This window comes from Eucalyptus grandis, chromosome 2, assembly GCF_016545825.1.
Source record: "Eucalyptus grandis isolate ANBG69807.140 chromosome 2, ASM1654582v1, whole genome shotgun sequence".
Taxonomy (NCBI): domain Eukaryota; kingdom Viridiplantae; phylum Streptophyta; class Magnoliopsida; order Myrtales; family Myrtaceae; genus Eucalyptus; species Eucalyptus grandis.
Genome location: NC_052613.1, coordinates 36,853,013 through 36,871,746, shown reverse-complemented (window position 1 = coordinate 36,871,746; position 18,734 = coordinate 36,853,013). Strand labels below are relative to the sequence as shown.

Here is an 18,734-nt window from a genome sequence, read left to right as displayed (position 1 = left end):
ATAGGCCTCAAAGTCTACACATGAGCTTTCTAGCAGACTTTGTCAATGTAAACTAGCTTTGGTACAGTTTTAGACTGTATTACCTCTGAGAGCTGCCTTTTTCGGCCTCGGATCATCTTGACCTTTGTTGAATAGATTCATGCCACCATCGTTGAAGCTTGAACCATGGTCATTGAAGTAGAGGCAGATGTATCTCTGTGGTCATGTAATCTCATTTTGACAAGTTAATCTAAGTTCTTAGCCCAGTAATAAATTCACATAACTTCCTATTCCTGCTTGCAATTCCCTTCTTGTACTTCTGTGGCCTATCTGCACTGATAATTAATCTTCTATCATCGATCATAGAGAGAGAAATCCCCTTCATCTTGAGTTTCCGTACTTACTGCCTGTCAAATTCATGAAACTTTCAGCCAGATAGTTTCAACTCATTCAGAAGAATATCAATGTATAAGTACCCACTTCACAGAAATAGAAATTGATGATGATTGCGATAAAAGACCATTCCTCAAATCCTGACTAATTCAAAGTGGAGCTTCAAATTCGCACACAATGAGTTCTGCTCAAATGAGAATTTTGGAAGATCGAGATTTGAATGCAAAGTATGCATGCACAGTTCCTTTGAGACGACCATCATCGTCTAGGGCTGGGCCTCAAGAAGCATCTTGTTTCCACTTGCAATGAAAGACTCCTGGAAGAATCCATCTCTTTTACGAGAAATGAATAGCATATTGTGAACCAACTCTTAGTACTTAAAAATGTGACATCATCCCCATCAAATGTATAAAGGCGTAAAGACAAGCTTAAGAAATGTGAAGTCCCAATTAGGGACATGAAAGGGGAAATAAGGATTAAGAGAGTAGCAGCATTGAAGAGAGAGACGTGCAATCAATTTCTCACTCGATTTTCTCACTACATAACCCTTCTCAACCTGAAAACAACAAATTATTTCACAACCTCGTAACTTATTAAAGCTTGAATTGAAGCAATTCATGCACTTGTTGCGTTAATTCCTCAGTTCAGTAACTCTATTAATTTCAAGCCTTCCCAGCTTTGCCCTTTAATGGCATAGATGAGGGGTCCTCATGACCATCTTTAGAAAAGTACATTGACGTTCCAAGAAACAAGATCTTAAAGCAAGTAACAAGCAAATCACCTGGTCAAAGGGAAGCTACATATTGATCATATGGCAAGTGGCTTCAGCCTATGTGCTATGCTCATCCAACAGATATACTCTCCAACCCCTGAAATCCAAAGCTTCAGTCATCTTCATATCTAAATGGAAGAAGGCAAGGAAGGGGTTTTTGTCCAAAGCTAGACAATTTTAGAGAAACGGATAGCGTGGGCAACCATTGCAGTTCTCAAGCAATGCAGATCCCTTGCCATCATTCAGTTCTCACATAAACACGATCTATGCAAAAACCAAAATGTTGTAGGAAAATGTTGGGCACTATCGAAGAACATTAACATCAATATTTATGGAAAACAGGCAATAACCATGTTTAATTCCCATGAATGGTCAGCATACAATTTCAACAATTCAAATCTACTCCTATAAACCGCACCCCCCCCTGGGAAAAAAAAACAAAGAAAGAGAAGCCGATACTTAAAGTTTTTGTTGGGTGTACTGTTAGAGCCAAAGCAGCAGAGGCAAATTCTTACCATATCATGAAAATGTTAAGCAGAAACCAGAAGCAACTTATAAAGCAAGTCAGGACACATCACTAAACCAGTAGACATGCAGTCTATAAATGCATTTGAAATGGAGTGAAGTAATATATGATCCCAAATCAAAATCACCACTCATTTAGTATTTACCATCAGACCTAGAGAGACAAACACAGACAACAATCAACAAAACATATGCAATGATTTCACCTCCCCACCGCGAGTCTTCCAGGCAACGCTGTGAACTTTACTAGACTGAATAGTCTCTGTTTCTATAAGAAGACATTGATAGCCCGATGATGAATTCATCCACCTCCAGCAGATTACCACGGAAGCATTACTCAGAGAAGTCCATATCTAGCTTACCGACGATAACAGAGTCAAATTACTAACTCAAAGATACCATAAAAACAGACAAAAGAAGAAGAATTTCGGCCCCCTTTTGTGCAATGTCCTTAAAAGTCACTAATCTTACTGTTAAATTCACCAACGAGCGCATCTGGCGAATGCACAAACAGTTCATAGATCACAGCAGCGAGAGAAGCCAGACATCGGAGCTTACCGTCGGAGGCCAAAAACAAAAAAGCCTTTGCTGGAGCAACGCCGGTGCGAGACAAATCCCAAATTTACGGCGAGGGAGAAGAACCCACCTCGCCAGCTTGGGTCCATCTTACGGCGCAGGGGCATTGGGAGGGAAAGGAAATCCCTTTCTTTCGGGAGTTGCAGCGGCACGAATAGACCGAGGAGCAGCGAAGAAGAGAGAGTGCGGAATCCGGGGTCTTTCCCAGGAAATCGCACGCTCCGTGACTGAAATCGGAGCGGCCCATTCGGGCTTGGGAAGAGCGCCTCGCCGCCACCGGCGTGATGTTCCCACGACGAGCCCGCACCTTGTCGCCCCGTTGCTTCGACAAGCTGCGATCGATGTCTCTTGGACGAACTGCACCAATTTGAGCGAAGCTCGGCGGATGAAGGACTTGAAGCTCGCGAAGAAGGGCTCGAAAGCTTGCGGACGACGGAACCGGGGAGAGAAGAAGAGACGGCGGCGAATGAAGCTCGCGAGGAGCGGCGGAGGACCGGAGCGGCGCGGCGGAGGATCGGGCGAGAGCAATCTGCTTGAGCGGCGGGAGAGAAGAAAGACAACGGGAAGATTTGAAAATGCTAAATTCAATTTGGGGATTTTCTTTAAATATTTTACCTGATTGCAAATTTGCGACCAAATTGACTCTCTTACTGTTACGACCGAAAAAGGGGGGAAAAAAACTCTGTTGTGGTCGCTGGAAAATGTTGACCAGAAAACTTTTGGTCGGCTGGTGGGTCCATTAATTATTGAAAAATAATTTCACTTTAAATTTTCATTTGCAATTTTCCTTATGCATGCTATAATATTTATTTATTTATTTATATTGACTTAGCGTACATTTAGAAATCACGAAATTGTAAGTATCGCTTATTTTACTTAAATGAATATTGAATGTTCCAACGACAGATAAAAATAATTTTCAAAATTACAAAAACTGTGTGTAATTATTAATAATTCATACAGTATTGCGATTTTTTTAGTCAAATATAGTAGTGCAATTTAATAAACACAAATAAGTTGTAACGAATCACGGTATTGACATGAGCATTTTCGCAAACCGTTCAGGAGACCGACCTCTAGGTCCTAACTCGTCGCGATATCACTTGCATTTCTATGGTAATTCCTGCAAATAGCATCACGACACGCACGAGCTTAAATTAATATCGGGTCCACGAGTGGGGGAATTCATTCTTACCCGATCCGACGGCTATCAATTCTCCAAGTGGCGGGAAAGGACCACGTGGCGCCAAGCCTTTTCCCACATGAATCATGCCTTCGTGTTTGTACTCCTACACAAAGCCGTCCCAACGCACGAAAAGCGAGGGCAATTTGGTTGGGGGCACGGCAAGCCGCGGGCTACATTGCTTATAACAACCACCCCACGCGCTTCCTCTTCTTCTTCCCTCGCTGCCGCCCTAGGAATTCGTCCGTGCTTCCAGAATCGCCAAACCAACCAGCCCATAGTTCTCTCCCTAATGCATTTACTAAATTATATTGATATCAAAACGCTTTCAAAGTCAATTGTCGAAATTCTTGGATTGTACAGGCTAGAGGATTTGACTAAAGGGTTTGATGTTGTGGGTAATTAATATCTTATCGAATTATCTCATGAAGAAATTTATCAAGATTTTTTTGACACTATCGATTCTTTGAACTTAAGAACAATATCGTAATGAATTGGTAATTTGGTGTGTCTCGAAATGTTGTACCAATTTGTAGTGGAAATGGAAAATGAATCAAGGTTGAATGAGTTAAAAACTTGAAGAACCTTCAAGAGGAATTGTGCCTCTCTTATTTGCATCAAGTTCAAGAAGCCAAAGACTTCATGCCCATTTAAATGGAGTGAACATTTTGAAAATTTCCAGGATGAAGAGCGTCCATGACTTTCTTTTCCCTTATTGAAACCTTGAAAATTTCACGATGGCCAAGAATTCCTTTGGAAGTTCCTCATATGTTAACATGTGCATCTACATGCGGTGTCATAGGGAAAAGTATTATCATAACTTGGAACTGTAAATTGAAGGTTTAAATGCAATGCGCATGATGGGGTCTAAATTTTATGGAAGCAAAAGTCCTTTTCTGCTCTTAGTAACCTTGAATTCAAGGACATGTCATTGTGGAAAGACTAGTCTCGTACCATCCTCATTGAAAAAATAGGCGTTTTATCCAATTGTCTTAGCATCTCATCATTTGGAATAATCCTATGTTGATCGGAAGAATGCCAAGTCAAGTAAGTAAAGCTTGATATCAAGTCTTGTCTGCTTATGGATGCCTTGCCCTCGATTAGTAACCTTCCAAAAAGAGTTTAGTAAACTTGACATCTCTAATCGTTTTTGTTGTAGAAGATGTTGCTAAACTAACTTGCTTGAATTATTAGTCTACAAGCTCCTTGATCAAGCTTGAGAAGTCGGAAATGAAACTTGAAAAGTTAACATACTTGTCATGAGATATAGATGTAATTTGAAATTTCGCTTGTTTGAAGGGCTTAGTCGTCAAAAGTTGTCCTCATTTCATATCTTTCGTAATTGGAAAATCTCAAGACTATGGACTTGAGGGGTTGATAACTCCGAAGCAAAATGCATGCCCTCTCCTCTCTTAGAGGTTGATGGTTAATAACTATCAAAAACTTGTGTCCTCCCTCAGGACAAGTCTACCAACATTTGTGATATCATTAATCAGTAAAGACTATGATATGTTGCTATATTTATCTATAAGATTAATTGTTTGTATGGATGAACCAAGCAGTAGTAGTAATAACCACGGAGACATGACATCTCGTATGCAAGGACTGTCATTCTCTACCAACCTCTTCATTCAGCAACAGTAGATTTTTACATGCAACGCTCAAGAGACTTAAAAAAAGTAAAAGTAAGGAGTGGAGTCACTTGTGGAGATAAATGTAGACCCTCTTCACTCGTTTCAAGTGATTGAAATTAGGGACCGCTAGAATTTGAGAAGCTATATAGTTAAAACAAGCTAGTTAGAATTTTAAAAAAAAAAAAAGAATAAACGCATTTATTGCTCAATAACACTTCATAAAAAATTTTTTTATTAAAATCAATAAAATTATTGACTATAAAACACAAAAGTTCCTTAAATAGAAGAGATTTGTAATTTTTTGGTTATAAATTTTCTCTTTAATAATAATAAATTAGAGTTAGTCATAATGTCAAATATTTTTGTGAGAAGCAAATTTCTCTTGCACCTGAGATAATAGTATTATTGAAATATCAACTTATCAACATTTATCTAAGGGAGGCTTGTTTAGCAAAAAATGAATTATTCGGAAAATATTTTTTAAAAAGTAATTACTTGAATCACTTATGAAAATGAATAAACGAAAAATAATTTTATTATCCACGAATGGAATTTAAATGGTGTCTTCACGTATATATCTTATTTTATTTTTAAAAATAGAAGAAGCATTTACATAAGTGATAGCCAATGGCCTCGTCATTACGATGGAATGAGGACTACAAGGACATTTATTATTTTGATGAATATTCCATCCATATTATGAAGCAAATATTTGTAGATTTTCTAAGTTGCCCTTCTTTTATATAATAGAAATATAACGAATTTCTTATAAGGATTAATATCATAAAAAATTCTAAATCGGTATATATGTGACAAATTTATCCTCGTTAGTTTATATCAAATTAGTGAATTGAATGATACGCAATAATTAATGAGCGTATTAATTTAGGGTTTTACCCTCTGTTTTGTCTTGTGATACTAATCCAATTTAGTAGAAATTATGAGATAGTAAATTGTCACAAACTATAACTACTTGAAATTTTTAATGGTCAAAAAATTAATTTATAATAAATTTATAACGAGTAGACTAATTTGGAGTTTTTGGTGGTTAAAAAATTAATTTTGAATCAATTTATCATATATATATATATATATATCAATTTGAAGTTTATCACGGCATTAGTCCTTTTATTACCACCTCCCTTCATAAATGATCATCCACTTTTCTTTCCTTGCATGACTCGTCATTTCTATGTGCATAACGTACCTTTAACCCTAGTACACATTGTGGGATAGGCATGCACTTAGGCCCGTTTGGTTCGGCATTTAGAAGGCTTTTGGCCTCTAAAGGGTTTGGGCAAAAGCGGGTGGTGTTTGGTTAAATATTTTGGGACTTTGGGGAGATGCAATTGCATCTCCAATGGGCTTGAAGGGGCTTTAGGGGAATGGAGGGGGAGAGGTCCATTGGGAAGTTGCATTTTCATAATGCAACTTTTACTGTTCATCTTCACCGGAGAGAAACCGATCGGAGGCCGACGACCGCCGCCAAGGGGTCGCGCGCGCGGCAATGCGCGGCGACCGCCGCCAAGGGTCCCCGACCCGGCGACCGTCGCCGGACCTCGGGCGACGCCCGGGTCGCGCGAACCAGGCGCCGTCGCTAATGCGCGACCCGGCCGTCGCCCGGGTCGCTCGACCCGGCGACGGCGCGGGTCGTGCGACCCCAGGGCGACAGTCCGCCCGAGGTCGCGCGACCCAGCGCGATCCGCCATCCTGTCCAGATCCGGTGGCCTGACTTCAAAAAAAAATAAGACAAATGATTTTTTGTTTTTTTAATTTAATAAAAATCTTTTACAAATGCAAATTTTACCAAACGGTATTTTGGCCAAAGTTGCATCTCAATACAAATTTTACCAAACAATATTTGCATTTCGAAAAACCCTATTCACCCAAAGGTATTTGCATTTTGGCAAATCGTTCCCCAAAAGCAACCAAACGCCCTTAGGGAGGATCAAGTAGCTTTGAGAATTAGCATTTTCAGAATATTAATTGTTTAGTGAAAATTTCCTTTCCCATCTTGCATTAACTAATACATTAGAATTCCCATTTTACCCTTCACTTTTCTTTTTTTTTTTTGGGCACCGGATCCGTACTAGAGGTAAAGGCAAAGTTAAGTTGCGGCCAATCGTGGCTAGGAAGGAAGAAGCTTCGTCGAGGGTGGGGGGACCCCGAAAGCCTTTTTCTCGACGCTGCTTTTCCAATGAAGGGCGATTTGGAATTAAGCAGATTGGTTGTGAGAATGATGAAGTGTCAACGAGTGAGCAAAGTCCTTCCACGCGACCTTATTTCGATTAATAATCCCGCAGAGCTCTTGCTATTTACATTTTTTACAAGTTGCTTTATAACGGATAGGAAAATATAACGAAAAATCATAAATTAATATACATATAATAAATTTATCTCAAATTAACTTTTTGACTATCAAAAATTCCAAACTAGTATATTTATGTTCAAATTTACTCAAAATTAATTTTTTAACTTAAAAAAATCAAAACTAGTACATTTGTGATAATTTACTATTCCATATTTTCTTTTAAATTAGATTAATATCAAGAAAAACCATAAACTGGCATACATATGACAAATGTAGGTAAAACCCTAAATTAATACACCCATCAATTCTCACGTGTAATTTAATTCAGTAATTTGATTGTAAAATTTAACGAAATATAATGAATGGTAAATTTGTTGTTGGTGTACTAGTTTAAGGTATTTGGTTGTCAAAATATTGATTTGGGGTAATATTAACCCTAAGGAGTATTCTACTTACAGTACAATATGTGCGTTAGGTGAAGATCAATAGAATTCCTTATCTAGATGCAAAGCCATAAAGTCAAAGCTCTCCCAACCACATCCTCAGGCATCACGCCTGTGACCATCTCTTAACGTGAACGATGCGGACGGCTAAACATGGACGACCAAATCGTTGCAAAAGGCAACAGCACAGTATTCGCAGGGAGCATCTTTGCGATCCATATCGGGGCGGACCGACCCTCCCGGCCCTAACTCATCGCAACATCACTCGCATTTTCTACGTTAGACAGAGAGTACCACGACGCGCACTGACTCGAACTTAATATCCAGTCCCCGGGAGGGGAGGAATCCATTCTCACTCGATCCGACGAATCATCAACCCTTCCTCCAACCAACCGACGGTCAAAAAGCCCAGACCGGTGCGTGCTGCCAAGCCTGTTCATCTTTCCCTGCACAAAGCCGTCCGAACACGCGAAAAGCGAAGTCGTCTTGCTCTTTAACAACCGCCCCCTTCATTCGGCGCGCGCCCCCGGAATTCGCCGACGCTTCCAGAACCGGCCGAAAACCAACCGAGCCCACAGTTCTCCACCCCCGCGAATTTACCGAACCACCCCCACCATCTCCCCCATTTTTTCTCGAAACCAACCCCCACGCGTTCCCCATATTAAATTTACACCTCCTCCTTTGCGGGGTTTCCTCCCACGGCTTTTCCCTTCGGCTCTTCTCTTCCTCCCTATCGTGAATTGATAAAGAGCACCCAAAAAAAAAAAAAAAAAGGGCAATAATTAAATCTCGCTTAGGAACTCTTACTTACTTAGGCACGTCAGTCGTCACGCTCCTGCACGCCAAGGCCCCCTCCCCACCAAAAAAAAAAAAAAAAAAAAAGGAACACGTCCATCATCAACGAATTTTTCCTACCTTTCTTTTCTCTTTGTCATCGTACGTCTGAATTTCAATCCTACGGGCATTGTCTTGAATCACGAGCGACCAGCAAATCCCGGGTTCCCCGATTTGCCCTTATCTCCAAAGGGTGCATCATCAGCGTCAACCAGCCCGAGCCGGGGCGAATATTTCTTTGTTGTTGTTGTGGTGGTGGGGGGGTTCCTGTGATCTCTGCAGTTCTTTGATTTCTTCCCCTGCTCCCAATTTCTGGGTCTAGGGTTTGCTTCACGCCCCGGATCAGAATTCAGGGTCAAGATCAAAATCCCTCTTTTGTCTCTCCGTTGTCATCTGGGATTTGCTCAGGGATTTGACCTAATCTTTAATATATATACATATATATATACACGCACGTATTGACAGCGGCAGCGGAGAGGAACATCGATCTGACCACGCCTTTGATAGGTTAGGGTTAGGGTTTAGATCTGCTTAATTTTGATCTTGGGAACTTGTTGGGTTTTCTTGCGTGTGACTTGGGTTGTTGCTGTATTTGGGATTTTTTAGTAATTACTTTTTGATTGGGAAAATGTTGGGTTTTGTGGTGTGATGGAATCTAGGTTTTTGGTGGCTGCTGCTTCATCCTTCTGCCAACTCAACCTCCAAAAATCAGAGACCCTGGATCATGACAACGTAAGATGAACCTCGGTCCGCGGGTTATTTTTAGAAATAAAATCTAATTTCATTGATTTTTGCCGAGATTTGACCTTGGACGGAACTGTGATTTATCTTCTTTTTTTTCTTTTTTTTTGGGGGTTTACTGGGGACAATATGTTGTCAAATGCTGCTCATGTTCTTTGCGCTGATCTGATGTGGTATCGAGTGGGGCTGGGATTGGGTCTCATGGCTTGTCTAAATTTGGAAGTTGCTGCAGTGCATGTTTGTTGTCCAATGCATTGAGGGTATTTTGGGTAAAAAAATTAGCTATCTTATCTATGGAATTGTTCATGGCCCCTGCTTGCAGATCATAAATGCTGCTTTAGGATCTCTATGGGAAATTGACAATCGAGGGTGTTCAGATTATTTTATGCTACTGTTGCGAACGTGCTAGCGTTTTGATGCATTCGCTTCCTTTGCTAGTACCTTCATCCATGTCATAGGCTGCTCTAGGAAGATATAAATCATCGCCATTGCTTTGTTAGATATAAATCATCGCCGTTGCTTCGTTATCTCTCTTGGTGTTTTAGAGGAAAATAGCGATTTCTTTCGAGTGTGTTGTTTTGACTAAATGTGTGATGCTCAAGAGAGCATCAGTGCTTTTTAGTTCCTCGTCAGAAGCAAGATAACAGCATTCAAAGTGATTGCTAAGACTTGAATGGAGTTAGAGTTATAAGGTGATATGGATGTGGATAGACTTGGCAGATAACTCCTGCCTGAAGATTAATGCCAGTTAAGCTTGATTAAGTCCTAAGAGCTCATGAATGAGACACGTTACAGCATCTTGTGAAGCTTGTCCTATCTATGAGCAGAAATAGTTCCAGAATTTCGAGTGTGCTTAGCATTAGTGTTGACTTCTAGCACTGAATAAAGATTGCATGCCATAATGGCAGCCTTTGGATTTACCATGTGAGCACATACGTTCTAATTAATAACTTCTTTGTAAAAGAAAATAATAGCTACTTAACTTAATGTAGGTTGTTGTGACTAAGGTTTGATGTGAGATAGCTATTGGTAAAACTTTGTTGACAGGGGACTTTGAAGGGAAAACTTATGCATTGGGCACTTTTTAAGCTACTGGATTTAGAAAGAATCAATGTCGGCTCGTTTGATGATTGAACAATATTTGCATGGTTGTGAAGCTGTTTATGTTTCCCAGATAAAACATTAGTTTCCTTATATCTGCAGAGACCGTCCCTGTCAGTTGTCGTAGTTACTGTTGATTTCTTTCATATTGATTTGCTGTGTGTCAATGACCTGGGTCATGCTTAAAGATGGAGAGCCTCTTTATCTGTATGCCATATTTTCTGTTCACCTCCTGTCACATATAGCTCAGATATTAGTAAGTTCAGCGTACTGTTTAGTTTCCAATCTATTGCCTTTTAGAAATTTGAATACCGTTGTTATTATTCTTTTTGCATATTATCCAGGTCCCCCTATATGTTAGTTCAGCTGGATTGTTCAGGCATCACTGTCTTGGTTTTTTTCTTATCAGAATTGAAATGTACCACAGATCAAATCCTTATTACTTGCATGAGCTAATTTTTAATGGTACGTGTGCTATCCACTCTGTCTATATAAAGTGTTTTGACGACTCCTCCAACTTCATCTGTTCAGAAAATGATGGGGACACTCATGAGAGTTTGCGTTAAAGAAGAGAACGATGAGTTTCCATCAATTCCACCAGGTTTTGAGGCATTTTCTTCGTTTACTCTAATGGGGGTTCAAGATAATAAGAACGAGGATTGTAAACAAGACGGTGAGAGCTTAATCAGTTGCTCAGCATCAGCAAGTGCTTCTGAGTTGCAGTCAGTGAAACTAAAAACTGAAGTTGATAGTGATGATGTCAAAAAAGTTACGCGGTCGCTTAGGCGCAGATCTTGGAGCAAGTATAACCAACGCTCTAACAGTTCCGACGATGAGTCGGATTGTGAGAAGGTTGATCTTTTTGCCTCTTGAATTTTCTCAAAGGTTTTTTTTTTTGGGAGTCTCCATGTGCTCTTTATTAACGTGCTATTTCTAATGCAAGTAGTTACATTTGTCCATTGTTGCAGAGTTTTTCTGCAAGGCCCTCTCTTCCTAAGGGCGTCATTCGTGGATGCCCAAAATGTAGAAATTGTCAGAAGGTTTGGTTTCATCATCAATTATCCCTTCCGTTTACCTTTGTGTTTTCTCCATGAGCAGCTTGGGATCTTGTATGTTTATTATGCTTTTTATGAAAAAAGATCGACTGGTAGGCACTAACCACCTCTACATTTAACGATTTTGACAATATTGTTGTTGACTTCCCCATCTTTGCAGCCGTGTAAAGATGGATTCATTTTACTGATCACAGGCAAAGTGATAGATGATGCACTACCATGAAATAGATTCTATGCAGCATGCATTGTCGAATACATTTATAGTTATTTTTGTCATGGAAGAGGGCTCACAGGTGTTGTATTTTAACAGGTGTGTGCAAAATGGCACCCAGAGGATTCTAGACGGCCTAACCTTGAGGATGCTCCGGTCTTCTACCCTACCGAGGAGGTTTCTTCCTTTTGCTTTTTCTCTTACTAGCTCTTTTAGTATTCATTTTAGTAATGGATGCTTTCCAAATAATACATTTATATTTTTATAAATGAGATCTTTCTATCAGCATACTAAAAGCTAACCTTCTGCTTTCAGGAATTTGGAGATACTTTGAAGTATATAGCAACCATACGCCCGAGAGCAGAGCAATATGGAATTTGTCGCATTGTCCCTCCACCATCCTGGAAACCACCCTGTCCACTGAAGGAAAAAAGCATATGGGAGGAATCAAAGTTTGCTACTCGAGTCCAGAGGGTTGACAAACTTCAAAATCGACATTCAATGCGAAAGATATCCATTATTCAAAGCCAAATGAGAAAAAAAAGGAGAAAATGCACGAAGAATGGTGTAGATTGTGGTAATGGAAATGGGATTAACTTGTGTCATGGTGATTCTTCATCTTCTCAAGGGGATTGGTTCGGGTTTGAACCTGGTCCCGAGTTCACTCTGGACACATTTCAGAAATATGCTGAAGAATTCAAAACCCAGTACTTTACCGGCAATAGAAACATGAATATGCTAGAAAATAGCCAGCCTCCATTTCAGGGTCATTTTGAGCCATCACTTGATAATATTGAGGGGGAGTACTGGCGAATGGTAGAGAATCCTACCGAGGAAATTGAGGTACGATACATTCTTAGAACTTGTCAAATAATTCTGAGTCTTGACTATGTTCATTTTATTACACCTTATTGCCTCTTCCGCATTTGGTTTCTGTGCTGTTGAAATGACGTTTGCGATATTGCAGGTGCTCTATGGTGCTGATTTGGAAACAGGGCCTTTTGGCAGTGGGTTTCCCAAAGCATCAAGTCAGCCTTATCCTGTTTCTGAAGAAAAATATGTAAATTCTGGGTGGAACCTCAACAACTTTCCTAGGCTTCCTGGGTCCGTTCTTTCCTATGAAAGCAGTGACATATCTGGTGTTCTGGTGCCTTGGCTGTACATTGGGATGTGCTTTTCCTCCTTTTGTTGGGTAGGTATATATGTTCCTTTATTTACTTTGATGAGCAAAATGCAGCTCCAGTTACCGTGTGGAAGCACAATGTCATGCGTGTCTTGCATTTTCTCATTGATTTTGTAATATAAATGAGAACATGCTCTTTAGGCATGCTGTATCTTTGAATGAATCTGTCTCAATGACTTACAAGTCTCCAGAATCCTGTCGTGTAGTTTCAGCTAAGAAATATTTAATTACTGTTCTGTTCCCAGTTGTTGCAGAACTGTGACTTTCATGTGCTTTTTGACATTGTGGTTGCTGATCCATTCATGTTGCTGTTTCATGTTCTGAGAACAGCATGTCGAGGATCATCACTTGTACTCGTTAAATTACATGCATTGGGGTGCTCCAAAGATGTGGTATGGAGTTCCTGCGACACATGCTGTTAAGCTGGAGGAGGCTATGAGAAAGCATCTGCCAGATCTCTTTGAAGAACAACCTGATTTACTGCATAAGTTGGTGAGATTGATTTTTCACTGTGGCTGTTTGGATATGTATTGACTGTAGCTGATGAATTACGTATCTGACTATTGTTTTTGCTTGCTGATTCTGCGGCAAATCTTATCCTGTGCATAATCGGTAGGCTATGTTGATGGCAGCTGCAATGAATGTAATGTCCAAGCTGTTTGTAGGGAAAAATTGTGATATAAGGTGTGAAGAATGCTTTAACATGTGTACAAAGGAGTTTTTGCATCTTCTGAGTCCAGAAAGTTAGTGCTTTAGTTTTAATATTTGTGAAGCCTGAATAGGGCCTTATTTTGATATCAGAACTCGTCTTTCTATCTAATAGATGGCCATTACTTCAAAGAACTTAATTTTTGTAGCTAGTTTTAATGTTGCGCAATTACTTGCTACTGGTAAAAACTTACTGCAGATTGCTAGATATCTGCTTTTTACCCCAGATTCACATCTTATTTAATAGAACTTTGGCATGTTGCAACTTGCTTTGTTGGAGAATGAAGTTCCTTGTTAGATGTGGGACAAAGCAATACGCCTTTTAAGAGCAACCCTTTTACTTTTGGCTGAGAACCATTTTAAATGCCCTGCATGTCTGTGGGAAAGGTTTCTCTCTTTTACAATGTTTCATTGTTTTCTTCTCGTAATGCAGGTTACGCAGCTGTCCCCCTCGATACTTAAGTCTGAGGGAGTACCTGTTTATCGTTGCATCCAAAATGCTGGAGAGTTTGTTCTGACCTTTCCTCGGGCATATCATTCAGGGTTCAATAGTGGCTTTAATTGTGCAGAAGCAGTAAATGTAGCTCCTGTTGACTGGTTGCCCCATGGGCAAATTGCTGTGGAGCTGTATCGTGAGCAAGGAAGAAAGACTTCTGTTTCTCATGATAAGCTATTGCTTGGTGCGGCTAGAGAAGCAGTTAGAGCACATTGGGAACTTAATCTACTGAAGAAGAACACTCCTGATAATTTAAGATGGAAAGATGCCTGCGGAAGGGATGGCATATTAGCAAAAGCATTCAAGGTGATTCTAAGTTCTGCCTTTGCTATTCATGTTCATTATCTTCTTATGTACTGCAAGACAGGTCGTAAAACTTTCTTCTTCGAAATAGCAAACTATGGCAGTTTGTCATCTTTGCCTGGAGTAGGTGATTTGGGTTCATAAATAGCATATGAGAAAGAAAGAATTGTTGTGAATTTGAATCACATTTAAGCTTGCTAAATAGTGAAATTGAACTTTCAAGGTACTTCTGGTGGTAATGGGAACATGCAGGCTTGTTTGTGCATTAACTCCTTTTTGACTTTGTACACTCTTGGTCAGACACGTGTCGAGATGGAGCAAGTGCGGAGGGAACCTATCGGTAAAATTTCGCGGGCAGTGAAGATGGAGAACACTTTTGATGCCACTACAGAGAGAATGCACCAAATGTTTCTTTGATCTGCATCTTTCCGCAGCAGGTTGTCGTTGCTCTCCTGATAAATATACCTGTTTGAATCATGCAGAGCACCTGTGCTCATGTGCTTGGGGTTCCAGATTTTCCTTATTTCGTTACGACATAAATGAACTAAATATCCTTGTTGAGGCATTGGAAGGAAAATTAAGTGCTATATACAGATGGGCGAGGCTAGATCTTGGGTTGGCTCTGAGTTCTTATGTTTCGAAGGAGCACCTGCAAGCACCGGTGGTCAATGGTAATTTATCAAGTTCCGGTAAAGGAACTGTTATGAAAGAAGGAAATGCACAAATATCAATTACCTACATGAAAGATCTTCTTGTGAAAAATCTGTCTCAGAGAAGCGTGAAAACATCACAAACTTCTCATGATGCACTTGATGTACAGAAAGTGCATCCTGGCCACCAGTTTGGAAAAGAAGAATCAAGCAATTCTTCTCCTGCAACAAATCACCAAGATTGTCAGTCGTCTCAGGAAATGGCTCATGCAATGGGAAGATTGCTGCAGATGAATCTGGAGCTGAGAAACCTTCAGTTTTAGGACAAGATAATATTATTCTTTTGAGTGATGATGAAGGTGAGGAGCCAGAAAAGTCAGTTTCACTTCTATTGAAAGAAGGATCCTCTGAAGGGATGGCATATTCTTTGGAGAGGCAGGTTCATTCTGACAAGAAGGCAAGTGCTTGCGCTGTGCAGAAAGAAGTGACCTTAACTACCTCCATGACCAGTGCACCATCTAGCAGCCAGGGGGAAAGAAATTTGTCACCTGAAGGGCAGCGGCATGCTTGCGCATCAGCAGCCATTAGTGATGAACTGAATGGGAAAGATGGAAATCAAAAACCCAGTTCTCAATCTGCTCCTTGCATGGGTTCTTTGAGTTTAGAATCTAGACGTGCTGAAGATTCTTTATTTACAAAAGAAGTTGGTGATGACAATAGCAAGAATTCTAGAGCAGCAACTACAGAGGGCTACCTTCAGCATTCTCCTTTATGTAGTAGTGAAAAACACGCTGCTGATGAAAAGCAAGAAAAAGGCGGAAGCAATGTCGCCTGTAATGTGGTGGATAACTCAGCTGATTCTGCAGGAATTTCATCTTTTACTCAAAGCAATCTGGATAAATTCTTCCGCCAGAAGGGCCCCCGAATTGCAAAGGTAGTGAGGAGGATCAACTGCAATGTTGCGCCTCTGGATTTTGGAGTCGTGCTTCCCGGAAAGTCATGGAGTAATAGCCAAACAATTTTTCCTAAAGGTATGGTACATGTGGACCATTGACAGAATAAATACTATCACTAGCTATTCTATCATCTAATGAAGTTGCTCTTTCTTCTCATTATTCAGGATTTAGAAGCAAGGTTAGGTACATCAACGTTTTAGAGCCTGCAAGTATGGGTTTCTATATCTCTGAAATCCTGGATGGTGGAGGAGTTGGACCCCTGTTTATGGTAAGTGCAGTATTACTTAGTGAAATAAAATATTCTCATTGCTATGTTGCTATTGTTAAGTAATCCTTCACAACTATCCTAGATATTTTATGATTCTACTCTCAGCTTTAATGATTAGTTAGATAGGAAAAGCTAATAGGCTTTTGTACTTTTAACTTGTTTATTTGGCTTATGATTGAGGATTCTATTGTTCTTTCCCCCATTCTTGACTGCTTTGTTGCTTTTCCAAAGGTTCTTAAAAGTCTCTTTTATAGTTTATGTTTTGATAAAAAGGTGAATTATCAGATTTCTATTGTAGCTTTTGCTTCCAAGTGCTCCAGGAGCAAGATATGTTAAACTTTTTTTATCAGCCAAAAGGCAAGGAGGGTAGATATGTTTACATGTGAATGGTAACAGTGGAGATCATATTTGATTATGTCCAGCTGTTTGAATAGTTTTTTGTGAATTTATAGGTTCATAGATGTTGGATTAGAAAGCTATGGTGGATGTCCATATTGATTTTGAAGTAACAATTTGTTCCTTTTTGTAACACAAATTCTCCATTTCCTTTTTCAGGTTTCCTTGGAACATTGCACAAGTGAGGTTTTTGTTCATGTTACACCTACTAAGTGCTGGGACATGGTTAGAGACCGATTAAATCAGGAGATCACGAAGCAACACAAAATGGGAAAGATGAACCTTCCTCCTCTGCAGCCTCCTGGCAGTCTCGATGGCTTTGAAATGTTCGGTTTCTCTTCACCAGCTATTGTGCAGGTACTAGGTTTTAGGAATTGCACTTTCCTTGAAGTAAAATGTGGACTATCATTGGGTTTTTGGTGCTTATATATGTTGAAGAGGATTGCATCTAGAGGATTAAGAGCTATTTTCTACATGATTTTGGCAGAATTTTGGAGAGAACAATTGTGAGTTATCACGTGCATCAAGCTCAGGGTATTTTTGAAATAGCAAAACTGAATAATGAAAAGAAGTCAAGGTTTTTGAGCAATTACGGTATATGAAGAAGAGAACCTGGTTCTTTCATGTTTCTGGTAGAAAAAAAACTTGAATATAGTGAACAGAGTGGCGTAGACCTTATCTTGTGTGCAAAGGCTAGAGGTTAAGTTGATGTTTTATTTCTTTTTGTTGTCATCGTTGTCATCCGTCATTGGACAAGTATACAGAAGTCAGAACAGGACTTCCCTACTGTCATATGGAGCCATCCGAGCATGAACATGGAGATACTTTAAGTTCGTCAACTTTTTGGTTCCTAGACTATCTTGATTGGTGTGATCTGAATTCCTTTGGAGCACTTAAAATTCGTAACATCATCATTTCCTCGCAGGCTATTGAGGCTCTGGATCAAAATAGAATCTGCATTGATTATTGGGCTTCCCGACCCTATTCTCGGCCTCAAGTTCAGGTTCCACAGCATTCTTCATTGATAGATACTGGAGAAAATGTTAACAGGACAAACAGGGAAGCAAGCAGTCCAGATGCCACTGGAAACTATGTCAAGCCTGTCGAGGTTGAGACAGCACTCAAAGGCCTTTTCAGGAAAGCCGATCTGCAAGAGTTACGCTCTCTATACACCATACTAAACCAGAATAGGTCAATTCTTAATCAAGACTTGTTAACTACACTCCTTGGTGGTGAGATTCTTAAACGGCCCAGCTGATCCATTCCTTTCCGATCTGTGGGGACTGGAGACCCGAGTTGGTATTGCTGGTTTTTTGACACTGTAAATACAGCACCTCGTTCGGCTGCAACATAGGTGACATCCTGTCCGAGCTTCATTATCCTTTGAAAGGGAGAAGGAGCATATTAAGTGGACAAAGAAGATCGGGTTTTGGGTTCCCTTCATTGGTTTATTTTTGGTTTCTGGAAGAATCAGAAAGCTTATTCCAGTAGACACTGCCTGTTCTGATCTCGATCAGCACCCTCTTTAACATCGGAGTAGAATAAGCTCCAGTGTTCTTTGTTCCTTCTTCCAGTTTCATATACATCGGTGCCGCGAACTTTTAGAGTAGTTCGCTCAGGTCGCTGTATTCTTAACCTTCCCTGAATCGCAAGATGTTGATAGCCGATTTTTTTTTCCCCTCTGGAATAGATGATTCATTCTGCATTTCGACTTTGGCAGGTCCAATAGTACGCTATGTTCAGTTGTTGTGCCGTGTTTTTCAGGTACACTTCTCTGAAGTGGAAGTCCAAAACTACCATAGCTATCCGCTGTGAATTGAAACTACTAGTAACACTCTTCCGGAAATGCATCGTCCGGGGAGGTTGGACATCACAGCAAATATTTTGACTATTAAAAAATGCTAACTACTGTATTGCATGATCAGATGGTACACAGTTTTGATTCTACTGGATGCTGATGACTAAGTGAATGGCACTATTAAGGCAAGTAGGAGTCTTGATCATCTTTGCTTGCCG

General features: G+C 40.1%; 1 protein-coding gene across 1 annotated transcript; it reads left to right on the top strand.

The window, feature by feature from the left end:
• Positions 1–9,172: 9,172 nt before the first annotated feature.
• On the top strand, positions 9,173–18,467 carry LOC104432534 (putative lysine-specific demethylase JMJ16). The gene is given in 14 exon segments (XM_010044988.3): positions 9,173–9,382; positions 11,024–11,344; positions 11,461–11,532; positions 11,858–11,935; positions 12,074–12,601; positions 12,726–12,950; positions 13,272–13,433; positions 14,083–14,451; positions 14,749–14,834; positions 14,836–15,419; positions 15,422–16,129; positions 16,219–16,322; positions 16,878–17,075; positions 17,644–18,467. Coding segments are annotated over 14 exon segments (3,852 nt in total). The 5' UTR covers positions 9,173–9,298; the 3' UTR covers positions 17,977–18,467.
• Positions 18,468–18,734: the final 267 nt, after the last annotated feature.